General features: G+C 40.3%; 5 protein-coding genes and 1 long non-coding RNA gene across 10 annotated transcripts in view; 3 read left to right on the forward strand and 3 right to left on the reverse strand.

Moving 5' to 3' along the window:
* Nucleotides 1-4,147, forward strand: part of LOC120746705 — a 25,981-nt gene extending 21,834 nt beyond the window's left edge. The window contains exon 3 of the long non-coding RNA XR_005698916.1: nt 4,137-4,147. This is a non-coding gene — a long non-coding RNA (uncharacterized LOC120746705). The remainder of the gene's footprint in view (nt 1-4,136) is intronic.
* A 2,477-nt stretch (nt 4,148-6,624) lies between these two features.
* Nucleotides 6,625-17,192, forward strand: sirt4 (sirtuin 4). 3 transcript variants are annotated; one of them, XM_040052126.1, is made up of 4 exons: nt 6,625-6,736; nt 15,345-15,832; nt 16,320-16,614; nt 16,707-17,192. In XM_040052126.1, the coding sequence occupies exons 2-4, from the start codon at nt 15,345-15,347 to the stop codon at nt 16,857-16,859; spliced, it is 936 nt and encodes a 311-aa protein (XP_039908060.1). In that variant the 5' UTR covers nt 6,625-6,736; the 3' UTR covers nt 16,860-17,192. The 3 variants fall into 3 exon arrangements, with proteins under 3 accessions (XP_039908060.1, XP_039908059.1, XP_039908058.1); XM_040052125.1 differs by lacking the exon at nt 6,625-6,736 and adding an exon at nt 14,954-15,080; XM_040052124.1 differs by lacking the exon at nt 6,625-6,736 and adding an exon at nt 14,969-15,096.
* A 1,391-nt stretch (nt 17,193-18,583) lies between these two features.
* Nucleotides 18,584-19,562, reverse strand: cunh1orf74 (chromosome unknown C1orf74 homolog). Its single transcript, XM_040052127.1, has one exon. It carries the CDS (start codon nt 19,447-19,449, stop codon nt 18,655-18,657), a length of 795 nt encoding a protein of 264 aa, XP_039908061.1. The 5' UTR covers nt 19,450-19,562; the 3' UTR covers nt 18,584-18,654.
* A 121-nt stretch (nt 19,563-19,683) lies between these two features.
* On the reverse strand, nt 19,684-21,147 carry tomm6 (translocase of outer mitochondrial membrane 6 homolog (yeast)). Its single transcript, XM_040052138.1, has 3 exons — nt 21,022-21,147; nt 19,879-20,007; nt 19,684-19,739 (listed from the first exon to the last, which is right to left on the reverse strand). The coding sequence occupies exons 1-2, from the start codon at nt 21,117-21,119 to the stop codon at nt 19,911-19,913; spliced, it is 195 nt and encodes a 64-aa protein (XP_039908072.1). The 5' UTR covers nt 21,120-21,147; the 3' UTR covers nt 19,684-19,739; nt 19,879-19,910.
* Nucleotides 21,148-21,166: 19 nt separating this feature from the next.
* On the forward strand, nt 21,167-23,459 carry LOC120746702 (ubiquinol-cytochrome-c reductase complex assembly factor 2). Its single transcript, XM_040052135.1, has 4 exons — nt 21,167-21,421; nt 22,652-22,726; nt 23,113-23,179; nt 23,287-23,459. Exons 1-4 carry the CDS (start codon nt 21,284-21,286, stop codon nt 23,394-23,396), a joined length of 390 nt encoding a protein of 129 aa, XP_039908069.1. The 5' UTR covers nt 21,167-21,283; the 3' UTR covers nt 23,397-23,459.
* Nucleotides 23,460-24,244: 785 nt separating this feature from the next.
* tspo (translocator protein) lies at nt 24,245-27,322 on the reverse strand. Of its 3 annotated transcripts, none has more exons than XM_040052134.1 (4): nt 27,300-27,322; nt 25,456-25,631; nt 25,224-25,362; nt 24,245-25,074 (listed from the first exon to the last, which is right to left on the reverse strand). In XM_040052134.1, the coding sequence occupies exons 2-4, from the start codon at nt 25,626-25,628 to the stop codon at nt 24,901-24,903; spliced, it is 486 nt and encodes a 161-aa protein (XP_039908068.1). In that variant the 5' UTR covers nt 25,629-25,631; nt 27,300-27,322; the 3' UTR covers nt 24,245-24,900. The 3 variants fall into 3 exon arrangements, with proteins under 3 accessions (XP_039908068.1, XP_039908067.1, XP_039908066.1); XM_040052133.1 differs by having other exon boundaries at nt 27,207-27,318; XM_040052132.1 differs by lacking the exon at nt 27,300-27,322 and adding an exon at nt 26,851-27,172.
* Between the last annotated feature and the right edge of the window lie 437 nt (nt 27,323-27,759).

The following is a 27,759-nucleotide window of genomic DNA, read 5'->3' on the forward strand; positions in this document are numbered from 1 at the left end:
ACAAGAGGAAAAAAAACATATTGATAGTAAGTTTAATCGATCGTAATTTATTTGCTACTTCAAAGGTATTCCGTGCCAGAAAATCAATAACGACAAAATGAGTTTTCACAACTCTCATAATAATATTTAGGGCAGATTTATTAATCTAGTTTGGTTTACCAGCCAGAGCTGGACTGGCAAACTGGCATACCTGCAATCTACCAGTTTCCGGCGCCCCGATGGGTAAGTGTATTTTTAAATTATTTTTGTTGTCAATATCACTACACAGGCTAAGGTACAGGTCACCTGTACAGGATGTACACTACAGGGAGTGCAGAATTATTAGGCAAGTTGTATTTTTGAGGAATAATTTTATTATTGAACAACAACCATGTTCTCAATGAACCCAAAAAACTCATTAATATCAAAGCTGAATGTTTTTGGAAGTAGTTTTTAGTTTGTTTTTAGTTTTAGCTATTTTAGGGGGATATCTGTGTGTGCAGGTGACTATTACTGTGCATAATTATTAGGCAACTTAACAAAAAACAAATATATACCCATTTCAATTATTTATTTTTACCAGTGAAACCAATATAACATCTCCACATTCACAAATATACATTTCTGACATTCAAAAACAAAACAAAAACAAATCAGCGACCAATATAGCCACCTTTCTTTGCAAGGACACTTAAAAGCCTGCCATCCATGGATTCTGTCAGTGTTTTGATCTGTTCACCATCAACATTGCGTGCAGCAGCAACCACAGCCTCCCAGACACTGTTCAGAGAGGAGTACTGTTTTCCCTCCTTGTAAATCTCACATTTGATGATGGACCACAGGTTCTCAATGGGGTTCAGATCAGGTGAACAAGGTGGCCATGTCATTAGTTTTTCTTCTTTTATACCCTTTCTTGCCAGCCACGCTGTGGAGTACTTGGACGCGTGTGATGGAGCATTGTCCTGCATGAAAATCATGTTTTTCTTGAAGGATGCAGCCTTCTTCCTGTACCACTGCTTGAATAAGGTGTCTTCCAGAAACTGGCAGTAGGACTGGGAGTTGAGCTTGACTCCATCCTCAACCCGAAAAGGCCCCACAAGCTCATCTTTGATGATACCAGCCCAAACCAGTACTCCACCTCCACCTTGCTGGCGTCTGAGTCGGACTGGAGCTCTCTGCCCTTTACCAATCCAGCCACGGGCCCATCCATCTGGCCCATCAAGACTCACTCTCATTTCATCAGTCCATAAAACCTTAGAAAAATCAGTCTTGAGATATTTCTTGGCCCAGTCTTGACGTTTCAGCTTGTGTGTCTTGTTCAGTGGTGGTCGTCTTTCAGCCTTTCTTACCTTGGCCATGTCTCTGAGTATTGCACACCTTGTGCTCTTGGGCACTCCAGTGATGTTGCAGCTCTGAAATATGGCCAAACTGGTGGCAAGTGGCATCTTGGCAGCTGCACGCTTGACTTTTCTCAGTTCATGGGCAGTTATTTTGCGCCTTGGTTTTTCCACACGCTTCTTGCGACCCTGTTGACTATTTTGAATGAAACGCTTGATTATTCGATGATCACGCTTCAGAAGCTTTGCAATTTTGAGACTGCTGCATCCCTCTGCAAGATATCTCACTATTTTTGACTTTTCTGAGCCTGTCAAGTCCTTCTTTTGACCCATTTTGCCAAAGGAAAGGACGTTGCCTAATAATTATGCACACCTGATATAGGGTGTTGATGTCATTAGACCACACCCCTTCTCATTACAGAGATGCACATCACCTAATATGCTTAATTGGTAGTAGGCTTTCGAGCCTATACAGCTTGGAGTAAGACAACATGCATGAAGAGGATGATGTGGACAAAATACTCATTTGCCTAATAATTCTGCACTCCCTGTAAAGGGAGACCGAAGGGCCGCTGCACACCGATCTATCCGTGAGAAAATGTATATACAAAGGAGCAGTCAGTTCATTTCAATAATTACCTAGAGCATAAATTACAGATCCAGAAATCAGCTCACTCAATGGGGGAGCGTGTGTTGTCCTAACAAAAATAATACAGTGTAAACGCATCTTTTACACACTGAAAACAACATGCATTAAAAAAGTGGAACTGTATGTGTTCAGGAAGTGTGAGTGATCAGCTGACCTGACATGAATGGAGAAAAAACCCTCAGTAATAAATGTTTGCACTCTTTGAATTCATTCACATGGGGCATGACTTACAAGGCAATGCACACAAATACACCGAGAAAAAGGGTTAATAGCACTTTGCAGGTCTGCAGTAAATTCATAGATAGCGATGAGACGATATCCACAGATACTAGAGATGCACTGTTTGACAACTGATTGTTTTTCTAAAATCTATAACTCAAACCGTATCCAATGTAAAAATATATAATAAGAGACTATAATAAAATAATAACAAAAGTTATTAACTTCACAATGATTTTCTGTACAACCGCCTGACTTTAACGTCAGCTTCTTTAACGTGTTCATATTTATCTTGCATGTGCATCCATCAATGCATTTCTAATGAACACTGAAACACCTTCTAACTGCTGACAACTGAATCTGACTGTCAAGTACTTTCCCCGATAGAGAGTAAAGACAAGAGGGAGAGATCTTGAGGAATAAGGCCAAAGACAATTAGTGAGAAACAGTGACCTCATGTTTCAATTTTTCTAAATAACTTGAGCCACTAAAAACTGGTTTAAAGAATAAAATTGAAAATACATCAAGTTACACTGCTGTGTCTCATCTTCATTCAAAGTACATACTTCCATTTGAGCCAAATATTTTGCATCATGTTTGTGTCTGCTTGGGGCGCTATGACTATTAAGCCTAGCGTATAACAAATTCAGGGTCGCATGCAGTGCTGGTTAGGAAGTCTGTGCTGTCCTGTAGACCGTTGTACTCATGCACAGTACCCTCTGATAGGTACAGTGGGATGAACACTGTCTCGCTGGAAGGCATCAGTTGTAGAGGGTAGGCAGGACCAGCTGGAAACAGAAAGACAACTTAGCATGAGACCACGATCATACCAAAAAACTTAATATTACCAACAAATGCAGTTCTGTAGTGTAAAAATAAATATTATACAGCAGCAATTGGAACCTTAACAGCAGAAGATTTCCAGAGAGCCACGGTTTTGGTTTTCAAAGCCTGTTTTGACCTGTTTAGTCTAAAAAATATATTGTTTTCATAGTTTTTGTAAAATACAGGGTTGATCAAAATCCAAACTAACTTGTTTCCTCGTATGATGGTGGTGGTCTTAGGAATGGCTGTTCATGGCTGGGTGATGTGGTCATGAGCTCAGCTGGGTCATCAGGCTGAGCTGGTGCTGGCTGGTAGGACGCTCTCTGGTGGGACTGAGAGGGCCCAGGTGCTGCAGTCGGTTGCTGAGTGTACTGCTGAGAAGTGCTGTTGACATTTATGGTGTGGCCAGCGGTAGCCATCACAGCTGTAAGCAAAAAAGCAACAAAAATGTTGTATTCATGAGGTATCTATAGCTTTGGTTGTTTTACATGAAGCAGCTGAATTATTCAAGTGTGGGAAAAAGTGCTTAATTAGTTTCACTTATATCCAACACGTGTACAAACAGTGATAATAGAAGACTGTTTACCATGTCATGAATGTTAAACTACTTTTTTATTTAGTTCTAAACTGATTTTCACACACTGTCATTCTCTCAATTTAATAAATATGATGTAATTTCCTATGTTAAATATAGAGGTTTACGTTTTTTTTCCACTGTACTTAGACGTCACTGTGTGAGTACAGTTGAAAATGGAACGGAAGAAAAAGAACTGTGGGAAGACAAGGTGTGAACAGAGTGGTAGTCAACAAAACCACTTCCCGTGAAGAACATTTATGTGGCATTGTCTAGTTAACAAACAGGTTCAAGGTACCAACAACAGTAACGTGTGAGGCCTATTAGTTACTTATGAACCTAACATTTCACACAATACAAAGACAAACTGATTACATGTAGTTAAGCTCTGGATCTGAGATTTATTGCACACTCTACTATCTGAGGTTTATTTTAGAAGATTTTTGAATAGACGTGTCCACTGATGGAGAACATTTACACATAAATGTAGACTGAAATTGATTCTCACATGTTGTCTTGAAAAATGCAAAGCAACAGCTTAACAGTGCAGCAGGTCACAGTCAGGAAACAAGAACACAATCCTAAATGTCTGCTGCTCAGAGGCAGATCTGCACTTTCTTTGTACTCACAAGTCATTTACAGGAAAATTCAGAAGGGAAACAGCAGAAACGATGGGCAAACACACCCCACAGTATGTTTACACCTGTGAGGTTGGTCCCTTTTCTAGGAATGTAAAACGGGTAGTGAGGGCAACAAAAAAAAAGTTACTTCAACAGGTATTTAACCAGTTTAATTCCATCAGTTCTTAGAAGATTCTTAAATGTTACTGAAGTATGTATCACAAACTTGGACACAATGAGGGGGAACATGATAAGGAACAGAGGAAGACTCAGACAATATACACACAGAGGATCGTGACGGGACAGACCCCAGGTGGGTACGCAGCTGACGCTAATCACTCGCTAAGGAGACAAGGGAAGTAAAAAACAATACACACGAGGCAGGAGACTATCAAAATAAAGCAAACAGCACACACTCAGCTCTAGACTGAGACACGTGAACTTGACACTGGACTGGACCACAGATGAATTAATATGGAAGGACAGAGAGACCAGATAGACATGGGAACATGATCGGGAAAACAAAGGATAACGAAACATGGAGACTAAACAGACTAGAATAGGAGTCACTGATGACAATATAGATATGAGACCAGGAACAGACTAGACACTAATGGGAACTAACATAACAAAACAAAGAACCATGAACTAGAAATAAAAAACTCAGATGCACTAGAGAAACTAGAAAATCTCTTATCCAAACGAATGATTCACAAGACCATAATAAACTCACAAACTGGGTCAAAGACCGTGGAGCATGACCTGGGTTTTTGCTTCAGCTGCTGCCAGAACTGCACTCCCCTTAACCTGCCTGCACTTGTCAGGAGAACCTCAACTGGAATGCTGTTGTTAGAACTCAAAGCTATTCCTGATCTGCCAGATATTCCCTGTCCAGATGAACTACCTGGTTGACCTAAACTCATCTAACATTCAGTTAATCATTAAGTAGCAGGTGTGCAAAGTAGTGATCAAATCACAATACTACCACGTGCAGGAGATATGGATATGTTGTTAAGTTAGTATTCATCTGGAACAAAGATACAAAAAACAAAACGTAAAAACTCAGATGCAAATGTTTTAGGGGGTATAATTTTTTTAACATGTATGCTTGTTTTTACACATTCATACATATCAAACTTGGTATCAGTGACTGATGATTATCATGTCATTGTCTTAGTAGTCTTTTTGACCTCTAGGAGAAGATGCACAGAAAATTGTGTTTTTCTAATTGAAACAGCATCTCAGCAATGTTACATTTCATTGTAACTGGCATTATAATTATGTAATCCAAGGTTTTAATTTTGTTCCCCCAAAGAGAGAGAGTATGTAATCAGTTCTGTCTGCCTGTCTGTTTGTTAGTAGTCTAGTGTTCACAGTTTTCAATGTTGTGTAATTTCCAAAGGTTGATTCTGTTCATCTGGACGTAGCGTTTTCAGTGGGAGAAACGTTTTGTCCCTCATCCAAGTGACTTCTTCAGTCTCAGCTGACTGCAGGTTTCTCCAATCTTATAAACAGTACATTCGCACTCTGCCGTCTAGTTACACCTACAGGCACACTATGAGACATTAATCAACATGCTTTTTGAAAAAAGAAAATACACTCAGAATAGCAGAAGCTTAACTGAATTAAAAACAAAAAGTCAAAACAAAATAAAAAACTAATTAGAAAATACAAAAATTGATGTGTAAATGTCCACAATAGTGAGCACCAAAGTATATCATCAAGGCTTAACTGATCCCTCCCTGCCACACCCTCCTCCCACACCCATCGACCCACCCACCCACACACACACACACACACACACACACACACACAAGTAGCAGCTGTGGAGTACTTACAATTTTCATTGTCAGGGCTTTTGCACATGTATTTACATATACAGAAAAGGACTGACAAGATAAATCCAATTACATATAGGGGGATTTTTATGTCATTCGTGACAGCCATGGCAGCTTAAAATGTATGTAAACAGCTTTCAACCTGGGAAAGAAACAAAGAAATAATTATTATAAAAAAAAAAAAAACATTAAACAAAAAATGTTGGCCTTATTGTTGAATTAAATTCAGGACCTTGTAATATCTGATTAGAATCACAATTATGGGTTATAGAATTATGTGCTGTGTGTCTTCATTCCAGTCTTGATGTATCTGATTAATGTCCAGAATGTTGTCTTTTGCTGCACTTCTTTACTTTTGTTTTGACTCTTCACCTGCATGTCTGGCTGTCTTTAGCATAGGTTTCTCTCAACTACTACAGCAGGGGTGGGCAACTCCAGGCATCGAGGGCCGGTGTCCCTGCAGGTTTTAGATGTGTCCTTGAACCAACACAGCTGATTTAAATGGCTAAGTTAGCACCTCAACATGTCCTGAAGTTCCCCAGAGGCCTGGTAATGAACTAATCATGTGATTCAGGTGTGTTGACCCAAGGTGAGATCTAAAACCTGCAGGACACCGGCCCTCGGGGCCTGGAATTGCCCACCCCTGTACTACAGGATACTTTTAAATATTGGATTACACTTCAGCCATTATATTGGTAAGACGTTACTTCTAGTTACAGGAAAATGTTTCTGATAAAATATTATTAGTTTAAAAAAAATCATTGTTCAGCGGCTGTGGCTCTGGGTACTCGTGAACTTTATTAGTAGAGAAAAAGGACGCTAAAACAAACTAATGTTACAGTGTCACTTAAAGGCTAAAAACACAAAACCGTAGCTTAAAAAATAACCTCACTGACATCGCACTCAGGGGTCTGTTTTATTTTCGGTTTGAAGCCAACATCGCAGACGGACACGCAGTCAGATAGCTGATGCTGACAAGAACAACGGCAGTTTATATGTTTAAATAATCAAACTTACCGGATACACAAATGGACAGGATCTGTTCATAGAGCCAACGCGTTTTAGAGGAAGGGGTCTGACCTGAACCCCTAAACGCGAAACTACTGCTGCGAAGATCGTCTATACACGACGACACCTCACTCAGTTCATGTTGCAGCCCACTGCCAGAATTTTTCATCCCTTTCCATTCACTGTTTGTGATCATAACTGTATAAGTACGTCATTATACGAGCTTTGTATCACAGCTACGAGGTCAACCAGGTATTTTATTTATTTATGTGATTTAAAAACAAGACTCGGATGCATGTGTGACGCTCTAGATGACTTTTACTTTGAAAAGACCTTATAGGACCACGCAGGAGCGGCACGCATTTTCGTTTTCAAGTGAGGAACTAAAATATTAACAGTAAGTTAATCGGTTTCAGTTCATCAGCACTTTTAGAATTTGCCATGCAAGAAAACCAAATAAGACGAGCTGAGTGGACATGCCTGTCATGATAATATTTAACGCCAAATTTATTATTATAATAATACAGAGTAAGTAAGTAAGTCATTTGACACATAACACATGCAGGATGATGACTCAGGGAAGATACAGGACAGAGCCAAACTTTCAGCACTGTGCTCACAATTTCGAGCCATTCACTCACAGTTACGCACTCACTCTGAAAAGAAAAGGCATAATCTCATTCCCAAGAAATTCCTAACTATCACAAATCCCACAAACAAATTCAGAAGCTTTTTTTTATTTGATTTTTGTTTTTTATTTTTTGTTTTTGCGTTTTCTCATAAATTTCAGCAGGCAGTCGCGTTTGTATGATTCATTTAAATGTCCAGCTGTTACAATACAAGTATTCAAGTCTTTTAGTTGTATAACCGACACTGACCCTTTTTAATAAATCCAGGTAGCTTTTTGACGCGAAGAAAGGATTTTGCGCTGGCGACCGTTAATAAATTTGGTGCTAGTGTTTTGTTTTGTTTTAATTAACTTTTACGGATGCAAAGATGTGGGCTTCATAGATAATTGGCAAACCTTCTGGAGGAAACCTGGTCTTGTTAGGAGAGACGGCATCCATCCCACTTTGGATGGAGCAGCTCTCATTTCTAGAAATATGGACAAATTTATTAAACCCCCCAAAATATGACTATCCAGAGTTGGGACCAGGAAGCAGAGTTGCAGTCTTACACGCCTCTCTGCAGCTTCTCTCCTCCTGCTACCCCCCCAAAAACCCATCTCCATAGAGACTGTGTCAGCTCCCAAACAGACAAAAAATAAACTAAAAACCAGCAACAAACAACTTAAACATAAACTATTACAAAGAAAGAACAATAAAGTATCCACATCTGAACCAAAGAGTAAAACAGTGAAATGTGGATTATTAAATATTAGGTCTCTCTCCTCCAAGTCTCTGTTAGTACATGACTTAATAATTGATCAACAAATTGATTTACTCTGCCTTACAGAAACCTGGTTGCAGCAGGATGATTATGTTAGTTTAAATGAATCAACACCCCCGAGTCATTCTAACTACCAGAAATCTCGAAGCACAGGCCGAGGGGGCGGTGTGGCAGCGATTTTTCACACCAGCCTATTAATTAATGAAAGACCAAGACAGACTTTTAATTCATTTGAAAGCCTGATGCTTAGCCTCGTCCACCCCAGCTGTGAAACTCAGAAACCAGTCTTACTTGTTATCATCTATCGTCCACCTGGGCCTTACACAGAGTTTCTGTCTGATTTCTCAGACTTTTTATCTGATTTAGTTCTGAGCTCAGATAAAATAATTATTGTGGGTGATTTTAACATCCATGTAGATGCTAAAAATGACAGCCTCAACATGGCATTTAATCTGTTATTAGACTCAATTGGCTTCTCTCAAAATGTAAAAGAACCCACCCACCACTTTAATCACACTCTAGATCTTGTTTTAACATATGGCATAGAAACTGCACATTTAACAGTGTTTCCTGAAAACCCTCTCCTGTCTGATCATTTCCTGATAACATTTACTTTTACAATAATTGATTACACAGTGGTGGAGAGTAGACTTTATCAAAGTAGATGTCTTTCTGAAAGCGCTGTAACTAAGTTTAAGAATATAATCCACCCACTGTTATCATCTTCAATGCCCTGTACCAACACAGAGCAGAGCAGCTATCTGAACGCTACCCCAACAGAGGTCGATTATCTTGTTAATAATTTCACCTCCTCACTACGTACGACTCTGGATACTGTAGCTCCTGTGAAAACTAAGGCCTCAAATCAGAAGTACCTGACTCCGTGGTATAATTCTCAAACACGTACCCTAAAGCAGATGACTCGTAATCTGGAGAGGAAATGGCGTGTCACAAATTTAGAGGATCATAATTTAGCCTGGAGAAATAGTTTGCTGCTTTATAAGAAAGCCCTCTGCAAAGCCAGAACATCTTACTATTCATCACTGATTGAAGAAAATAAGAACAACCCCAGGTTTCTCTTCAGCACTGTAGCCAGGCTGACAAAAAGTCAGAGCTCTTTTGAGCCAACAATCCCTTTAACGTTAACTAGTAATGACTTCATGAACTTCTTCACAAATAAAATTTTTATCATTAGAGAAAAAATTACCAGTAATCATCCCACAGATGTAATATTATCTACAGCTACTCTTAGTACCATTGATGTTAAGTTAGACTCTTTTTCTCAAATTGATCTTTCTGAGTTAACTTCAATAATTACTTCCTCCAAACCATCAACCTGTCTTTTAGACCCCATTCCTACAAAACTGCTCAAAGAAGTCCTGCCATTAATTAATTCTTCGATCTTAAATATGATCAACCTATCTCTAATGATCGGCTATGTACCACAGGCCTTCAAGCTGGCTGTAGTTAAACCTTTACTCAAAAAGCCATCTCTAGACCCAGCAGTCTTAGCTAATTATAGGCCAATCTCCAACCTTCCTTTCATATCAAAAATCCTTGAAAGAGTAGTTGTCAAACAGCTAACAGATCATCTGCAGAGGAATGGTTTATTTGAAGAGTTTCAGTCAGGTTTCAGAGTTCAGCACAGCACAGAAACAGCTTTAGTGAAGGTTACAAATGATCTTCTTATGGCCTCTGACAGTAGACTCATCTCTGTGCTTGTCCTGCTAGACCTTAGTGCAGCATTCGATACTGTCGACCATAATATCCTATTAGAGCGATTAGAACATGCTGTAGGTATTACAGGTACTGCGCTGCAGTGGTTTGTATCATATCTATCTAATAGACTCCAGTTTGTGCATGTAAATGGAGAATCCTCTTCACACACTGAGGTTAATTATGGAGTTCCACAGGGTTCAGTGCTAGGACCAATTCTGTTTACATTATACATGCTTCCCTTAGGCAGTATCATTAGAAGACATAGCATACATTTTCACTGCTATGCAGATGACACCCAGCTCTATCTGTCCATGAAGCCAGATAACACACACCAATTAGTTAAACTGCAGGAATGTCTTAAAGACATAAAGACCTGAATGGCCGCTAACTTTCTGCTTCTTAATTCAGATAAAACTGAGGTTATTGTACTCGGCCCTGAAAATCTTAGAAATATGGTATCTAACCAGATTCTTACTCTGGATGGCATTACCTTGGCCCCCAGTAACGCGGTGAGGAACCTTGGAGTCATTTTTGACCAGGACATGTTCTTCAACGCACATATTAAACAAATATGTAAGACTGCTTTCTTCCATTTGCGCAACATCTCTAAAATTAGAAATATCCTGTCTCAGAGTGACGCTGAAAAACTAGTTCATGCATTTATTACTTCCAGGCTGGACTACTGTAATTCATTATTATCAGGATGTCCAAAAAATTCGCTGAAAAGCCTTCAGCTAATCCAAAATTCTGCAGCTGACAGGGACTAGAAAGAGAGAGCACATTTCTCCTGTTTTGGCTTCCCTTCATTGGCTTCCTGTTAAATCCAGAATTGAATTCAAAATCCTGCTCCTCACATACAAGGTCTTAAATAATCAGGCCCCATCTTATCTTAATGGCCTTATACTACCATATCACCCTATTAGAGCACTTCGCTCTCGCTCTGCAGGCCTACTTGTTGTTCCTAGAGTATTTAAAAGTAGAATGGGAGGGAGAGCCTTCAGTTTTCAGGCCCCTCTTCTGTGGAACCAGCTTCCAGTTTGGATTCGGGAGACAGACACTATCTCTACTTTTAAGATTAGGCTTAAAATTTTCCTTTTTGCTAAAGCATATAGTTAGTTAGGGCTGGACCAGGTGACCCTGAATCCTCCCTTAGTTATGCTGCAATAGGCATAGGCTGCCGGGGGATTCCCATGATGCATTGAGTTTTTCCTTTCCAGTCACCTTTCTCACTCACTATGTATTAATAGACCTCTCTGCATTGAATCATATCTGTTATTAACCTCTGTCTCTCTTCCACAGCATGTCTTTATCCTGTCTTCCTTCTCTCACCCCAACCGGTCGCAGCAGATGGCCCCGCCCCTCCCTGAGCCTGGTTCTGCCGGAGGTTTCTTCCTGTTAAAAGGGAGTTTTTCCTTCCCACTGTCGCCAAAGTGCTTGCTCATAGGGGGTCATATGATTGTTGGGTTTTTCTCTGTATCTATGAAGCGCCTTGAGGCGACTTTTGTTGTGATTTGGCGCTATATAAATAAAATTGAATTGAATTGAAAAAAGAACGGGATCAAGTGAGTTTCAACAAAACAAAGCAGCTTATTTTTAAAAAAAAGTCTCCGGTGTTTCAAAGTAAGCAGTGATGGTGACTTGCTTTTACGAAACTACTTAGAAACCAGGAAATCAATTCAATTTATTTTGCGCAAAATCACAACAGCAGTCGCCTTTAGGCTTTATATTGTAAGGCAGATACCTACATTAATCCTTTTCTTGTGTGAAGACGTATTCCTTTGCTTGTTGTTCATCATCACAGTCAGAGAGAGCGCGCAAAATCTTCTTTTTTCCATGATTATTCCTCCCACACACTTTTGTGTGATTTGGGGATGCTCAGTCATACAACTAAATAATACATTTTAGATTATCTGGGCTCCTGGGACAGTGTGTGTGACAGTCCAACAGGACTGACTTTGCTTTATCTGCTTTATTTCTGAAGCACTTTTTAAAAGCAAATGTAAAACGTTTTTTAAAAACATAAAACTGATATTATTCTGTTTAGATATATTATTTTAACTAAAACTGATGTAGGTCAAAATAAGTACATTGAAAATTAAAAACCACTCAAACTGAAAAAGGCATTAGCAGTGATAAAAAGGCAAACAATTCAAATATGTAGAGAAGAAAGAGAAGAAGAAATTTGAAAGAACTCACAAAATTTGCACACCTAAAATACCCAGGCCGGACAGTCCAATGTGTCTCGCTGACGTTGAGCAGCAGGTCCTAAGGTCCCGTACATTTTTTACTACACATAGCTTGTGTTTGTTTGATTATTTCTTTGTTGTAACAATGCTTCTTTGCAATAAATCTTGTTGCTTTGCAAGTAGTTTGTTGGTGCAGCAGCATATTAAATGGGATTTTAGTCATCTGGGACAGGCTCCAGCCTCCCCCGGCTACCCTGAATTAGTCACAAAGAAGAGAATGGATAAATGGATGGATTTTAGTCAGTTTGTGAGGATGTGTGTTTAACAGACTTCTCTCTTTTGTTCCCATTTTGTAGACATCATAGCTGACTTTATGTTACTGTTTAAGTAAAAGGATATAGAGGCTTCAGTTAAGAGACCACAAGAGTCAGTGTAGGTCAGGCTCCACAACTTGATTAAGATTTACTGAAACTATGAAAAAAAGGAAGAAGTCATAACTTCAGCTGCTGGCAGCAAACCAACCTCTCCTGGGACACTAGGAGTATTCTGTTAGCAAACAAACTATGAAAGCTACCACAAATACCGCACTAAATGCACATACTAACAAATTACAGTGGGGCAAAAAAGTATTTAGTCAGCCACCGATTGTGCAAGTTCCCCCACTTAAAATGATGACAGAGGTCAGTAATTTGCACCAGAGGTACACTTCAACTGTCAGAGACAGAATGTGAAAAAAAAATCCATGAATTCACATGGTAGGATTTGTAAAGAATTTATTCGTAAATTAGGGTGGAAAATAAGTATTTGGTCACCTCAAACAAGGAAAATCTCTGGCTCTCACAGACCTGTAACGTCTTCTGTAAGAAGCTTTTCTGTCCCCCACTCGTTACCTGTATGTATCATCATCTGTATAAAATACACCTGTCCACAGCCTCAAACAGTCAGACTCCAAACTCCACCATGGCCAAGACCAAAGAGCTTTCGAAGGACACCAGGAAAAGTATTGTAGACCTGCACCAGACTGGGAAGAGTGAATCTACAATAGGCAAGCAGCTTGGTGTGAAAAAATCAACTGTGGGAGCAATCATCAGAAAATGGAAGACATACAAGACCACTGATAATCTCCCTCGATCTGGGGCTCCACGCAAGATCTCATCCCGTGGGGTCAAAATGATCATGAGAACGGTGAGCAAAGATCCCAGAACCACACGGGGGGACCTGGTGAATGACCTGCAGAGAGCTGGGACCAAAGTAACAAAGGTCACCATCAGTAACACACTACAACGGCAGGGAATCAAATCCCGCAGTGCCAGACGTGTTCCGCTGCTGAAGCCAGTGCATGTCCAGGCCCGTCTGAAGTTTGCCAGAGAGCACATGGATGATACAGCAGAGGATTGGGAGAATGTCATGTGGTCAGATGAAACCAAAGTAGAACTTTTTGGTATAAACTCAACTCGTCGTGTTTGGAGGAAGAAGAATACTGAGTTGCATCCCAAGAACACCATACCTACTGTGAAGCATGGGGGTGGAAACATCATGCTATGGGGCTGTTTTTCTGCCAAGGGGACAGGACGACTGATCCGTGTTAAGGACAGAATGAATGGGGCCATGTATCGTGAGATTTTGAGCCAAAACCTCCTTCCATCAGTGAGAACCTTGAAGATGAAACAAGGCTGGGTCTTCCAACATGACAATGATCCAAAACACACCGCCCGGGCAACAAAGGAGTGGCTCCGTAAGAAGCATTTGACAGTCCTGGAGTGGCCTAGCCAGTCTCCAGACCTCAACCCCATAGAAAATCTGTGGCGGGAGTTGAAAGTCCGTGTTGCTCGGCGACAGCCCCAAAACATCACTGCTCTCAAGAAGATCTGCATGGAGGAATGGGCCAAAATACCAGCTACTGTGTGTGCAAACCTGGTAAAGACCTATAGTAAACCTTTGACCTCTGTTATTGCCAGCAAAGGTTATGTTACAAAGTATTGAGTTGTATTTTTGTTATTGACCAAATACTTATTTTCCACCCTGATTTACGAATAAATTCTTTACAAATCCTACCATGTGGATTCATGGATTTTTTTTTTTTTTTTTTTTCACATTCATTCTCTCACAGTTGAAGTGTACCTCTGGTGCAAATTACTGACCTCTGTCATCATTTTAGGTGGGGGAACTTGCACAATCGGTGGCTGACTAAATACTTTTTTGCCCCACTGTATGTTAATGCAAATATTGAGAGAACTCCCAGTATATCCACCAAACCTGTGGCCAGAGGCCAGCCATGCACTCGCTGCAGGACTAGAAACAAAAAGAATTCACCTAACAAACAGATAAACAAATGATACTGCAAATGAAAGCGAAAACATCCTTGAATAAGCAACAGTCAGTGCTCCACTAGGCAAAAGTGTAAATTAGGCCAAACCACAAGATAAATGAAACAGTCCAGGACAGTGGAGGGAAAATAATGATTATTGTTATTATTATTTACTTATTTGAGATTGTCACAAAAACTAAAAATGATTCAATGTGACTGTGTCATCAAATAAAAATGTCTTAAACTTAAGATACAACTAAGACTACAACTCCCAGACTACAAGGCGGCTGTGTTTGGTGCTACCATCAAATAGGTATTTCCTGTTCCTGCCAATGTTATCTCGTAAGTGATTTGCTGTGTTATTCAACAACTCGTTTTAGCTGCTGTCACTTTCTGCTGCTGCTGACTTCACTGACTGTAACTACCGCTGTAAGTCTCTAATAAGGTAAACTAACTGTCAAGCTAAATGTTTAAACGTGTGTAAAAAGAAAGTGTTGTTAATGCTTCTTCCTTCTTACATATTCGAGGTTTCTTTCGAAATTAAAACTTAAAAACTGTATAATAAAAGTATAACAAGTGTATTATAAGATAGCGAGAAAACTACCCGCTTACTATCTTTTATTTGTCGTGGAAAAACAAACAAACAAAAAACCATCGTGTCAAAAAGTGTGTTTATTTAACGTCTGCTTGCAGATGATGAGGCTGCCATGGCGGGTCCTGGCTCCACACACAGCACCTGTAAGGAGAGCCTCCTCAGTCCCTGCAGGGCTGATGAACTTTGTCCCCGCCTGCAGCACCACCGACGCCCACTCACTGGAGCTGCTGCAGGACTTTGTGACCCGAGCCAGACGCCTGTTTGTCATGACCGGAGCGGGTCTGTCCACGGAGTCGGGCATCCCCGATTACCGATCGGAGGGCGTCGGGCTGTACGCCCGCACTGACAGACGACCCATGCAGTACGCAGAGTTTGTCCGCAGCGCAAAGTCCCGTCAGCGCTACTGGGCCAGAAACTTCGTCGGATGGCCGCAGTTTTCCTCCCACTGGCCGAACTCTGCACACAAGGCCCTGCAGCGGTGGGAGGAGAGGGGCAAGCTGCACTGGCTGGTTACGCAGAATGTAGATGCTCTTCACTCAAAGGCAGGTCAGAAGAGACTCACAGAGCTCCACGGCTGTGCCCACAGGTGAGAACGCATAAACTCACATATGCATCATAGACAATAAGCGTCAATTAAGAAGTTATGGCAGTCTTACAACAATACAATACAATGTACTGTATAAACACTACTTATTTATGAGTAAAAGCCATGCACTGAGAATGCCACGTAGGTAAAAGTTTCCAGGTGTCATTGGCAAAATGTTGATTACTTTAGTGATGTTTTCATGTGCAATCACCACTATATTCTGCAGTTCTGTGAAAGCATTTACCCCCTTCCTGAAAAATGGACTTCACTGCCACTAATCGAGTCAATATATCATGCCACGATCCAAAGAAACTCAAGAACAGCTGAGAAACAGTCACTGACATCCATCAGTCTGTAAAGACATTGGTTTGGTGACAGTAATTAAAACACACACCCTCTGCATCACCAGGAGTTATTAGGAAATTCTGTCTGTTTGCATGTTAACTGACTAGAAGACATTTTGAGGATGAAATCTGGGCGTCCTCAGGGTCACGTGCCTTGGCTGTGGTGCCATCTCAGCACGGGAGGAGCTCCAGAGGCGATTTATATCTTTAAACCCAGAGTGGCAAGCTCAGGCAGGCACTGTGGCCCCAGACGGAGACGTCTTCTTGGAGGATGAGCAGGTCCTCCATTTCAGAGTTCCCTCCTGTGATGACTGTGGGGGGATACTGAAGCCTGAGGTCACGTTTTTTGGAGACTCCGTGAACAAAGCAACTGTGCAGTTTGTGCACGAAAGGCTGGCAGAGTCGGACGCGGTGCTCGTCACGGGGTCATCTTTACAGGTGGGTCTTGGATTAACTAGTAAACCAGTTTGTTAGCTTTCAGCAACACAGTTCCTTAACTGAATACGTTGTTCCTCATTGATGTTTCTCAGGTGTACTCAGGATACAGGTTTTTACTGGCAGCGAGGGACAGGGAGATGCCGGTCGCCATCCTGAACATAGGGCCCACCCGAGCAGACCACCTGGCAGAGCTGAAAGTCAGCGGCCGCTGCGGGGAAGTGCTGTCAGTCATTCAGCCGCTCTGACTGACCGCAGCCTAAATAGCTTGAAGTGCTCTGCTGGTTAGGTTAAAACTACCTCAGATTTATGGAAACAGTTGCTCCCTGTTGTTACACGCTGTATGCAGGTGAATGAATGTTAATAATTGTGAGCTATAAATGTGTAAGACTTGAATCCAGCTGATCTTCATACAGCAGGTTGGTGTCAGGGAGCTGAAATCCTGTCTCTGCAATCAAATGTCAACCTACCAGGAAAACAGAAGGGCTGTGCTTTGTTGTGTGATTGCTGGTTTTAGATTGGCACAATAATGGCGTGCAGGTCAAATGTGTGAAGTGAAATAATAATTTGCAGGCTTGAAGGAAAACAGAGGTACTCCGTTTCCTTCCTCAAGCTCTTTTCACTTTATAGATGGACTGCATTCATGTACAATGTCTTTTCAAGTCTTATCAAACACACAAAGCACCATCACTATATACTGACGACACCTTTGGATTCAAACGCTTTTATTCTGATAAGACAAAAAGACACAGGGTGGCTGCTCTGATGTAGATGGGAAGATGCAATATAAATGTTTATTTTCATGTTCTGCCACCAGATCTGTTTTAAAAGGTGCAATTTGTTCTTCTTCCTTTTTTTTATTATGCAATACTCAGATGGTTAGTATTTTGATTGATTTTAAATGCTGCCGTATTCAATTTGGCAGCATTTCCATTTTTTGTGAATTAAACAGCTTAAAGTAGGTTGAATTAAACTTTTTCAGGCTGGATTTTAAAGTGGCATTATGCTGTCGTTTTAAAGTTATGCAGTGGAAACTTTCTGTAATAAAATATTCAGAAAATAAGAGGTTTTGGAATTTATTATCACACTTGCAAGCCGGAAATGTTCATCATTAAAGAAGTTTCGAACCTTGGTGTATCAAACATGAGGGCCAGAATCAGATAACAAGGATTCCGATCCGGCCCACTGCATGACTTTTGAAAACACAAAGGGTGTAAAATTTTGGACTGAATGTATTTTCATAAGTTTTCATGCTAATAAAGAGCTCCCTCATGGCTATTCATACTACACCAAAGTAATTAAGATGTAGATAACAATGAAATTACAGAAATGTCTATTTTATTTGTGCATAGTAAGAAAAAAACATCTGAATTTAAAAAACACTCTTTTCTAATTACAAGGTAGTCTGAGTAATGGGCTACTAGAGCTTTTTCTGTAACATTTCTCTCTCAAATTAAGCCTGAAGAGATGTGCTGACAGATTCTTCCATTAACTACAGCAGCATTTCTGTATCTGTGGAAAAACTGAGATATGCTGTAGAACTCGCACTGCTTTTTCTGATAGTAACAGGTCTCAGAGATTAAATGTGTAGTTAAACTTTACACTGACAGAAAGTGGAGTTTCACTGTTGCGGTCCGCTGAAGCTCAGGGGGTGATGTATGTAGTTTGACATCCCACTCTAACAAAACAGCTTTCTCTCACACTAGTCTTAACCTGAGTTATGTATTGTCAGGTCATGTTGCATTATAGTCGCTATTTTCATGAGTGAGGTCAATGACAATATAGTTTATCAGTTAAAACGTTCTAATGAGAACATTTTTCCTCATGAATTTAAACACTTGAAACAGCATTATCTATACAAGGACGCAAACACACACGCTGAAGAACGACATTAATGCACGTGTTCTGAAAACCAGGTGTTAACTCTGGTCCATCTTGTGGAACCTGTCGCCCACATCAATGACCCAACAGCTGTTTTGACAGTGTTTATTACAGTCATAAATAATCCACAGCATTTGCTTTAAAGACAAACTTACATCATGTTCACAGACAAACTGAGGGCAGTGTGACTATAGATTGATTAATCGTGAAATCTTTTAGGAGGTTTTGCTGCTCAAATCTCTGCTGCAGACGGAGCTTCCAGGTTTCCAGGTCAGACTTTATCTCCTCTTGGAGAGCAGCTGGGACACTGAAGGAATACAGACAACATCTGTGAGCTGTAGTATCCGGCTGCCATGTTGCTGAAGCCGTAACCACCGTGAGGGGAGTCATGGACAGACAGTTGTCGAAACTCTTAGTGTGATCAAACCAGTAAGTGACGGGGTAACCCAGTAAGAGCCCAAACACAGTGCACAGGTTCCACTCCTCACATTTCTCTCCGCCACTGAGAAGCCTCTCAACCCCGTCAAGCTGCTGCACCCCTCCCAGTAGAAGTAGTAAATCTTGTATCATGCGCTTCAGGTCTCCCCTCAGTGGGTCAGCGACGGTGGGAGTCTCCTGTGAGTGGCAGACATCAATCACAGCCACGCTGCTCCCGTCATGAAGAACCTGCTCTAGATTTGACTTGACTGTGACCGGATTAACAATGAGACCATTTCCATTTAAATCCAGCGTGAGAAGCGATTTAGACACAAGCTGGAGAGACTGTAAAGAGCTCAGATAGTGCTTCATTTGCTCTGCACAGGCACCATTAATATCGTACAGAACAGCAGGCTTCAACCCCAAATCTACAGCTGACACCTGTGAAGCCAGGTCCAGACTCTGAGGAGCAGAGAGGGACTTTCTACCAGCAGACAGATATTTACGAGCAGCAGCAACAAAGAGCTCTGAAACAGACATGACTGCATAAAAAAATCACGTCACACGAGACTGAGGAGTCAAGCAGCAGGACTAGAGATATTTCTATTTAAAGTAACTGCTTAGCTGGGAATCAAGCACAAAAATTAAATGTTTTTTTTAAAGGTAATCTACACTTACAAGAAAGGTTTAAAAAAACTAACAAATGGTCAAAAGGTCAATGGATCTAACACAAGTAAACAAGACAAAAGTTTTCAAACTAAAACACGTCATAAAAACTGTTTCATGAGTTTATTTGTGTCCACTGTTTCTTCTTTGTTGGTCCAAGATGCCTAAAGGAGAAGAAACGTGTCAGTCAGAATAATCTGTAGAAAAACAGCAGTTATTCCGTGATAAATTCTGCTTTTGTTCATTAGAGGTGTGCACACAGATCACACCTCTCTCCAGCTCTAGTAAAGAAGATGACCTCACCATCATCCTGGTTGTGATGTATTTGGGTCACGCTATGTCACTGGCTGAGGAGACATCAGGTCAAAATCGGAGAGATTTCTTGCAACCCAAACACCAGCTGCAAACAAGCCCAAATTCACCAGAAGATTCCTTAAAAAAGAAAAGAAAAAAGGTTTAAACAATCAGTGATGCCATCAACAGCAACAATACCCTGTTCAACCTGTGGCTACAGGTTGTGCTGTGAGGGGAAACTGATCAAACATAAATTTATAAGACAACAGGTATGTATAACCTCACCCATCTATTAATTTTTATTCTTCTCTTTATCCAGAGCTAGGTCCTGGAGAGAACAGCCTAAGCAGAGAAGCTCAGACTTCCCTCAGAGCTCCCTTCCCAACCACCTGCTCCGGGCGAGATGCCAAGGCTTTCCCAGATCAGCTGAGCAATATAACCTCTCCAGCATGTCTTGGGTCTACCCCACAGCTACAGAGGCTGGCTATTTTTTTAAATAAATATATGAATATATAAATATATCTTATAGGCTTAACATCATACCTAGTATATCCGGTACGCGACATTTACCTTAATCCTTGGGGAGCCAGTATTTTGGCATATTTGGTACACAGATGTTGAGAATTTTCTACCTCTGACAGATATGAACCATATATTTAAGAAAAACAAAAAACCCATCGCATGCTAATATGCAAACAATAGTAGGATCTTTCTAAATTCCGGTGTCCAGGTAATCCTACATAGCTTACAATGTGCTGCTGGGATCCAACTGTCTGAACATATCGGCCATTAAACATTGATTAACTAGCTACCCGTCATACTGTATACATTAAGCTTTCTGAGGGCCTTAGAGTAGAGACTAGACTCTCCCTAAAGTTTGACAAAGTGGTTAATCGATGAGATTAGCCCATTTCTTCTGTTCATTGATAAACAAACTAAAAACAACTATTACGCTGGTAATATTATCATACAACTCCATTAAACTGATGATCATAATTGTAATTGTATTGTCTGTTTCTGTACTTATAGTGTAGCCTAGTGAGTGAGAGGACAAGGACAGATTCTTTCATTGGCACACCAGTGCTAACGCTAGCAACACGGCTAACCGCCCCAAAAACCCTCTTACTATCACTGCTGTCTGCTCTGTCTTACCTTCTGAAGTCGTTTCTATCTGTTGCAAACCGACAGGCCGAGCTGATCCACTCCACCACACCGGAGGAAGAGCCCTTTTTAGCGTTTGCCCCACTCATGTTGCTAACGTGTGTGCTGGGGTTAGAAAAAGACAACGGCAACGAGGGCGAAGAGTCAAGGGGGAAGGTTTTTAGATGTTACACAACTACGGCGTGCGATAAAGCTCAAACCCAAACATACGTCCTCCTCGCTCCACTCAGGACGTGCTGTTACATGACCAAAGATGTCGGCGACCAGGTACCGTCGGTTTCTGAAGCTGTGTGAGGAATGGCCCAGAGACGAGACCAAGAAAGGCCGCGACTTGGGGACCTTTCTGCGGCAGAGAGTCGCCTCTGCCTTCCGAGAGGGTGAAAATACTCAGGTAATGAATTTTAGCTGGTAGCAGCACACGGACTCCTCTCTGCTGTAAACAACCGAAAGAAGCTAAGAGGACAGCTTAGTTAGAAGAGCAAGCAGCTGACAACCTAATCCAAAGCAGATTTCTGCGAACTTCAAGCGAGTGACTAGTATTGAGATGTTTGAGGCACTAATGTCCATCAGTCCACCGCTGGTTTTTGCAGCTGGGTCCGTCTGAAATCATCCAATGTTTAGAAAATTTTCTACTCATCCGCCTCTGATTTAAAATTTGGACATTTATAATCATTGCTGTGAAATTTTAGCTTCATATATCAACAGATATATAAACTTGCTGGAATGGGGTCAGTGGAACACCTTTCACAAATATATCTTGAAAGGTATTTGATGTATAAAGCTAAAATTTCACAGCTGTCATTATAAATGGCCGAACTTCAAGCCGTAAAAATATTTGGGGTAAATGAGTGATGGTCGAACAGAAGATCCACAATGATTTGAGATGGAACGACCCAGCTTTGATGCGCTTTTTAAATAAATCTTGAAAATAAAATAACTATCAGCGTTTGCAACCAAGTAAACAGCCTTTATTCTGTTTCTAAAACATGAAGTTTCTGAGAAGCCAACCATTTGAGCACTGTAAACCATAACATGTAAAAATATATGTTGCCAAAACAGCTGGGATAGGCTCCAGCCCACTACCAACTCGGAACTGGATAAGTAGTAACGAAAAGGAATGGAAAAAGATGGTTTTTGATAATCATAGGTGTTTGATACCAGCAGAATCTTAGGTGCCAATAAAACACTAGTTTATAAATAAAGGTTACACTGACTCGCTGCCCCATCTTGTGGTACAAATTGGCATTACACTGACGTTTTACCCTGGCTCCAGTTGAATTTCACCTGCCATCTCTTAAACACAGTACAAGCATTATTTTGCCTTTTGATTCTGTACTGTGTGTTATCTGACCAGTAAGAATCAGATTTAAAAAAATGTAACCCACAGACACCAGAGAGACGGTGGCATAGTGATTATTTATTTTTATGATGGCATAGTAGAGCACAAGTGCACATAGCATGGCAGTGCATCGCACATCCTCGTGTCTTTTTCACGGAAATCAAAATGACCTGTTTGGAATTTAAAGTTGATAATTAAAATAATGAGAAGATTTTTTTTTCCATTTAAAACATGTTAAGTGAGTAAAATAACACCTTAACCACTTCAATGTTTCCCCATTAGATCTCAGATCCTGAGAAATGTGATCAGATGTACGAAAGTCTGGCACAGATTAACGGCAACATATACAGACAGCGGGTAAGTACACATGCGCATATGTGAGGTGCATTTCAACTTCAGTATATCATCATACAAAAAACACATTGCCCTCCACTGCTGTCGTTAACCTGAGGTCTGTCACCTAGCGAATGACTTCTCCATTCTTTAAGATTGTAAAGGTGTAGTTACTTTTTTTTTTTTAACCTGTGTGGAGATAATTTGTCACATTGCTGTAAGGGGATATTTTCCTTGTGCATGTGAAATGCAGAAAATGGAAGCTGACTTCTTCAAATACTGTGCACACTCCAAATTATTTGAGTACATAAATGAACTTGTATATAATATTTGACTTTTTTCATTTGGAAAGAAATTTCTGTGTGAAAACTTGTCGAAGGCTACAAGAATTTTTTTCTTTCTCTCTTCAGTTTCCTCGTGCGAGAGACACGAGCTTCACTGGAGTCACAGTGGAAGAGTGTAGATTGCTTTTGTCAGGTATGGACTCGCATGTGCTGTCAATTCTCGGTTATTTACTAAACATAATGTTGTTATGAGGCCCCGGGAACTTGCTGTAACTTAAACCCGACTTTTAAATTTTACAGGAACTATGCAAAATACGGACGAGGAAAAAAAGGGTCTGTGGAAGTCGCTAATGCAGAGATTCTCTTCGAAATCACCAGAAGACGTCCCAGAGAAACCTGCAGAAAAATAACTTTTTCTCCCAGTCTTCTTTTCCTATATGTATAGAAATAAATCTTATTGTTATCATTTTGGACTCATTTTTCAAAATGTGTATATATATAATATTAAATTGTAGCTTTAGAAATATTTTTGGATATATTTTGGTCCATATTGACATGAAAGCATCACACAAATTTGTTCACTGCACATCTTTGAGTCTCCTGTTCCATCACATCCCAAAGATGCCATATTAGACTGAGATCTGGTGACTATGGAGGCCATTTGAGTTCAGTGAACTCACTTCCATATCCAAGAATCCAGTTTGAGATTATTTGAGTTTGCGATGAGATACATCATCCTCCTGAGACCAGCCTGAACTGTTGATACAAGGCAGGATGGAGACATGCTTTCATTTCCATTCACACCAAATTCTGACCATCATCTGAATATTGCAGCGGAAATTGAGGCCTATCAGAGAGGCAACATTTTTCCAGTCTTGTTCAGTTTTAGTGAACTGTAGCCTCAGTTTGCTGTTCTTAGCTGACAGAAGCAGCAAGCAGTGTGGTCTTCTGCTGCTGTAGGTCAGCTGCTGCAAGTTTTGTGAATATTCGCTGGTTGGATGTTGAATCAAACTAAATATTTTTATAAGCCTTCACTGGCTGTGTGGTGGAAATAACCCACAGTCATCAGTTTGTAACACCAGTGTTATTTTACAGTCTTAACAGATTACAGAACTCAATTTCCTGGAGTTTTTCTATTTGGTCAGACTTGAATTTTTTACATGTAAGAAATTTTACATTTAAACAAGTCTATAGAAACAATGTTTAAAAAAAAAACAAAAAAACAAAAAAAACATTTGGTCTACATCACCGCTGTGAGTTGGCTTACCAGGCAGGATTTAATCAGTTAAGCTTGTGTCTGTTTGAGAAATGCACCTGACCATTAATTCAAATTATTTACTTGCAAAGCAAAAATGTTTCATGGACTAGTTTACACACAGTTTTCTTATAAATTCACACTTTGAACATCACTTATTTAAGGGGAAAAAAAAAAAAAAAGGCAAAAACTTTCAGTTTTAAACTGAACAACCAAAACTCCACACGATGGGGTGACTTAATGTCAATGTAATCACATATTCTGATCATTAGTTTTTCCTATTAGTAATGACATTTCTGAAATTCTTAAGAGATTTTTTTTTTTTTTAAAAGGAACAAAATAAATGTATTAGAAGCAGGCTGTTATACAGTATCTAAGCAGATAAAATAATGCCTGCTCAGATCTAAAGTACTGCAGATGTTAAAGAGGATACCACTATTTAGAAATGTCATCTTTATTTATTTTTCTTCTTTTTATTTTGGGCAACATATACGCAAGTATTAGTAAGTCTGTGACCAGCCAACAAGATCATAACAAAGCAGCTGGTAAAGTCAAAAGTGAGACTGACCGGTTTTTTTATTAGTATTATTTTTTTTTAATAACATTGTGTACGTGATTCAGAATGTAAGTATGTTCCTCAAAACACACAGTCATGATCCCTACTCTTCTTTTTCCTCTGGGTTGTCTCTCCATATGCAGTAGTTGAGGCTGGTTGCAAGGCACAGCCAGCCCAGATAGGGTGCCAAGAGCATCGTGGCGGTGCGGCTGATGGGATACCATGACACCATGGTGGCTCCGACAGTCCCCGTGAGAAGCACAATCTCAACGAGGGACTAAAAAGAACAGAAAGAGGGCATGTCAGTGACAGCGATGTATACAACTATGCTGCCACACTTACCACACCCCTAATTATTGGTGTCCAAATAAAAATTAAATTTAAAAAAGTTTAAAAAAAAAAAGTACAGTTTTAAGTTAAATTTACCCATTTCAGCTTGTGTGCACCAAAGAAAATGGGAGTCCAGGCCCAATTCAGAGCTAGCTGTGTCCCATAAAGCCCAAGTGGAACTAGTGCATCGTCAGTGAAACCTCCAAGCTCCTTCCACACCAGGTATGAACCATAGCTGGAAGTGAACGACAAAAACAATTCACACGAGATCATTAAGATAAGGAGGCTGCTTCACAGATAATGCAGAAATCAGTCACAATGTGCTTACCCCATGCCTGTGTACAGACACGTCCACACTACGGGGAATGCTTTGTTTGGTGGGCGCCATGATGGTTTCTTCAGGGTTGGGTACCAGGTATCTACCTCTTTGCGTGTGAGGTAACCACCGTAGAGCCCTCCCAGGTGTGGCAGGGCAGTGAACCCAGCTATTTGCAGCCACATTTTCTGAGATAAGAAAAAGACAGCCGTTTAACTTCCACTAAGGGTGGATATTCATAGGTATAAGTAGCAAATTTTTCTGCCTAATGCGTCTGCTGTCCCATGACTGACTAAACAGGATCCGCAGTAACAGAAAACGTGAGGATTTTGCTATGCGGACATCCCCGATCAGTTTAGTTTTAGACTTCTTTTTAAACCAGTTTTTTACATTTCAAGGCAGGCATCGGGCATATGTCAATTTCTCTGTTAAAAATTACATTTAATAACTAACAGAAGCATGGCATCATTCGATTTGTGCAGACCAAATGGCCAGCCCTGTTACAGTTCAGCACAATAATAAAAATTCACACCACATAAATAAAAGCTTATACTTCATAACCAACCAGAATGGCTTCAACACATTAAAGACATGCTACATATTTAAGAGTCAATACATCATTACACAACCGACGTTAAATCAAAATATCACTCCTGTAAAGACCACTTTAAATCCTTAGCCAAAGCAACTATCAACTAACATTACAAGGTTGAACCATTTCAGCTTAATTACACCCCAGAGAGTTAACCAAACATACTCCATATTCACACTGATTGGCCTCTTTGCACTCATTAGCCTCAGAAATACAAGCTGTGGGTTTTTTTTTTAAAGTAGCATTCCAGTTTTTAATCAGTTATCAATGCATGGAAATGGCTCAAACAGTTTGTGCACTGTTACAGAGTACTTGCTGGCCAGAAATAACAGGGGGGATACATGTAAACAAGATTTACCTTGATACAGTTAAGGTTAATAGTCTGTGTTACCTTTACTGCTATTTTTAACCATCATTTAAGAATTAAAAATGTATGTACTCAAGCTTAAATATACAAGTAAACGTATTCCTTTCCCTTAACATAATCCCAAACCCTTTTTATTTTAATAAGCAGGAAAAGAACAATACCCGCATGAGTCTAATGTCGCTTTCATTTTCTTTCTTACAGCAACAAAAACTATACTTTTACTATAAATTTAAGCACGTTTGCTGTTGTTCTAGCGCAGCAGTGAAACATGTTAAGTTAACGCTAATTAATTTTTCTTTTACGTGTTCGTGCTCCCAAACATTACGTGCGCTGACTTTCTTTAGTGACGCCGCACTTCAGTGACTCTAGGTCAAGGTTTGGCGGCGCAAAGTTGCATTAAAGCTGATGTTGATGTCAGGTCACGAGCAGACATAGCTTAACTTCTTACCTCACTCAGTGAGCAGCAGCGTACAGTATGAATGTCGTATCGAGGACTGAACCTACAAACTTACAGCCAAATCTTTAAGCACACTGTTGTGCTGTGATATTGTTTGTTGAGTGGGCAGGGCCACCTTATCGGAGCAGTCAGAAACACTCCCCTGACACTCCCTGGATAACGAGTGCTACTTGCGCTACTGAGCCAAACAATGTCACGTCGGAGCGTGGTTACCAACGATTGGTCACGAGGATAACATCAGGAGTTACTTAACGGTCGAAAAACCGGTTGTTAGCTAAATAAATGTGTTGCACAAGACCTCGGTGACACAAATGTTAAAAAAAAACGCGAAAAACGTATTCGCTCACTGCTTTGTTTGTTGTCTCGTGTCCTTTTTGCAGAGGAAGCGCACGAAGCTTGTTATGTGACAGCAAAGATTACAAAAACGTCAAGATAGTTACCCTCCGTGTCGTATGGCAGGCGTTACAGTGCTTTCCTTTCCTGTTCCAACAGCTTAAGCTAACAATTGTTTCCGCCACCGAAAAAAACTTCTCCAAAATTATGACTTATGGGTAAGTCATGATTTTGGGACATTATCGCTTTAGGTAGCTCAATATTTAAACTTACTAGCTGAAATTTTGGGGAAAATAAGTTCACATTTCTAGTTATTAAGTGAAAATGTTTAGACAACTTAAAATGTCATCTATTCGCAGGGGTGTCAAACATACGGCCCGGGGGCTAGAATCAGCCAGGATCCAATCCAGCCCACTGAATGGCTTTGGAAACATTTGAAACATTTTACTGTTTTCCCTCGTGTTCTGCCCGATGGCAATTCACATTGCACTGAAGTAATCAATTATAGATTTCTGTAATTTTACACATTTACTTTATTTACAATTTAAGCCCAGTCGTGCTGACATG

This window comes from Simochromis diagramma, unplaced genomic scaffold (assembly GCF_900408965.1).
Source record: "Simochromis diagramma unplaced genomic scaffold, fSimDia1.1 OVJJ01000389.1, whole genome shotgun sequence".
NCBI classification, from domain to species: domain Eukaryota; kingdom Metazoa; phylum Chordata; class Actinopteri; order Cichliformes; family Cichlidae; genus Simochromis; species Simochromis diagramma.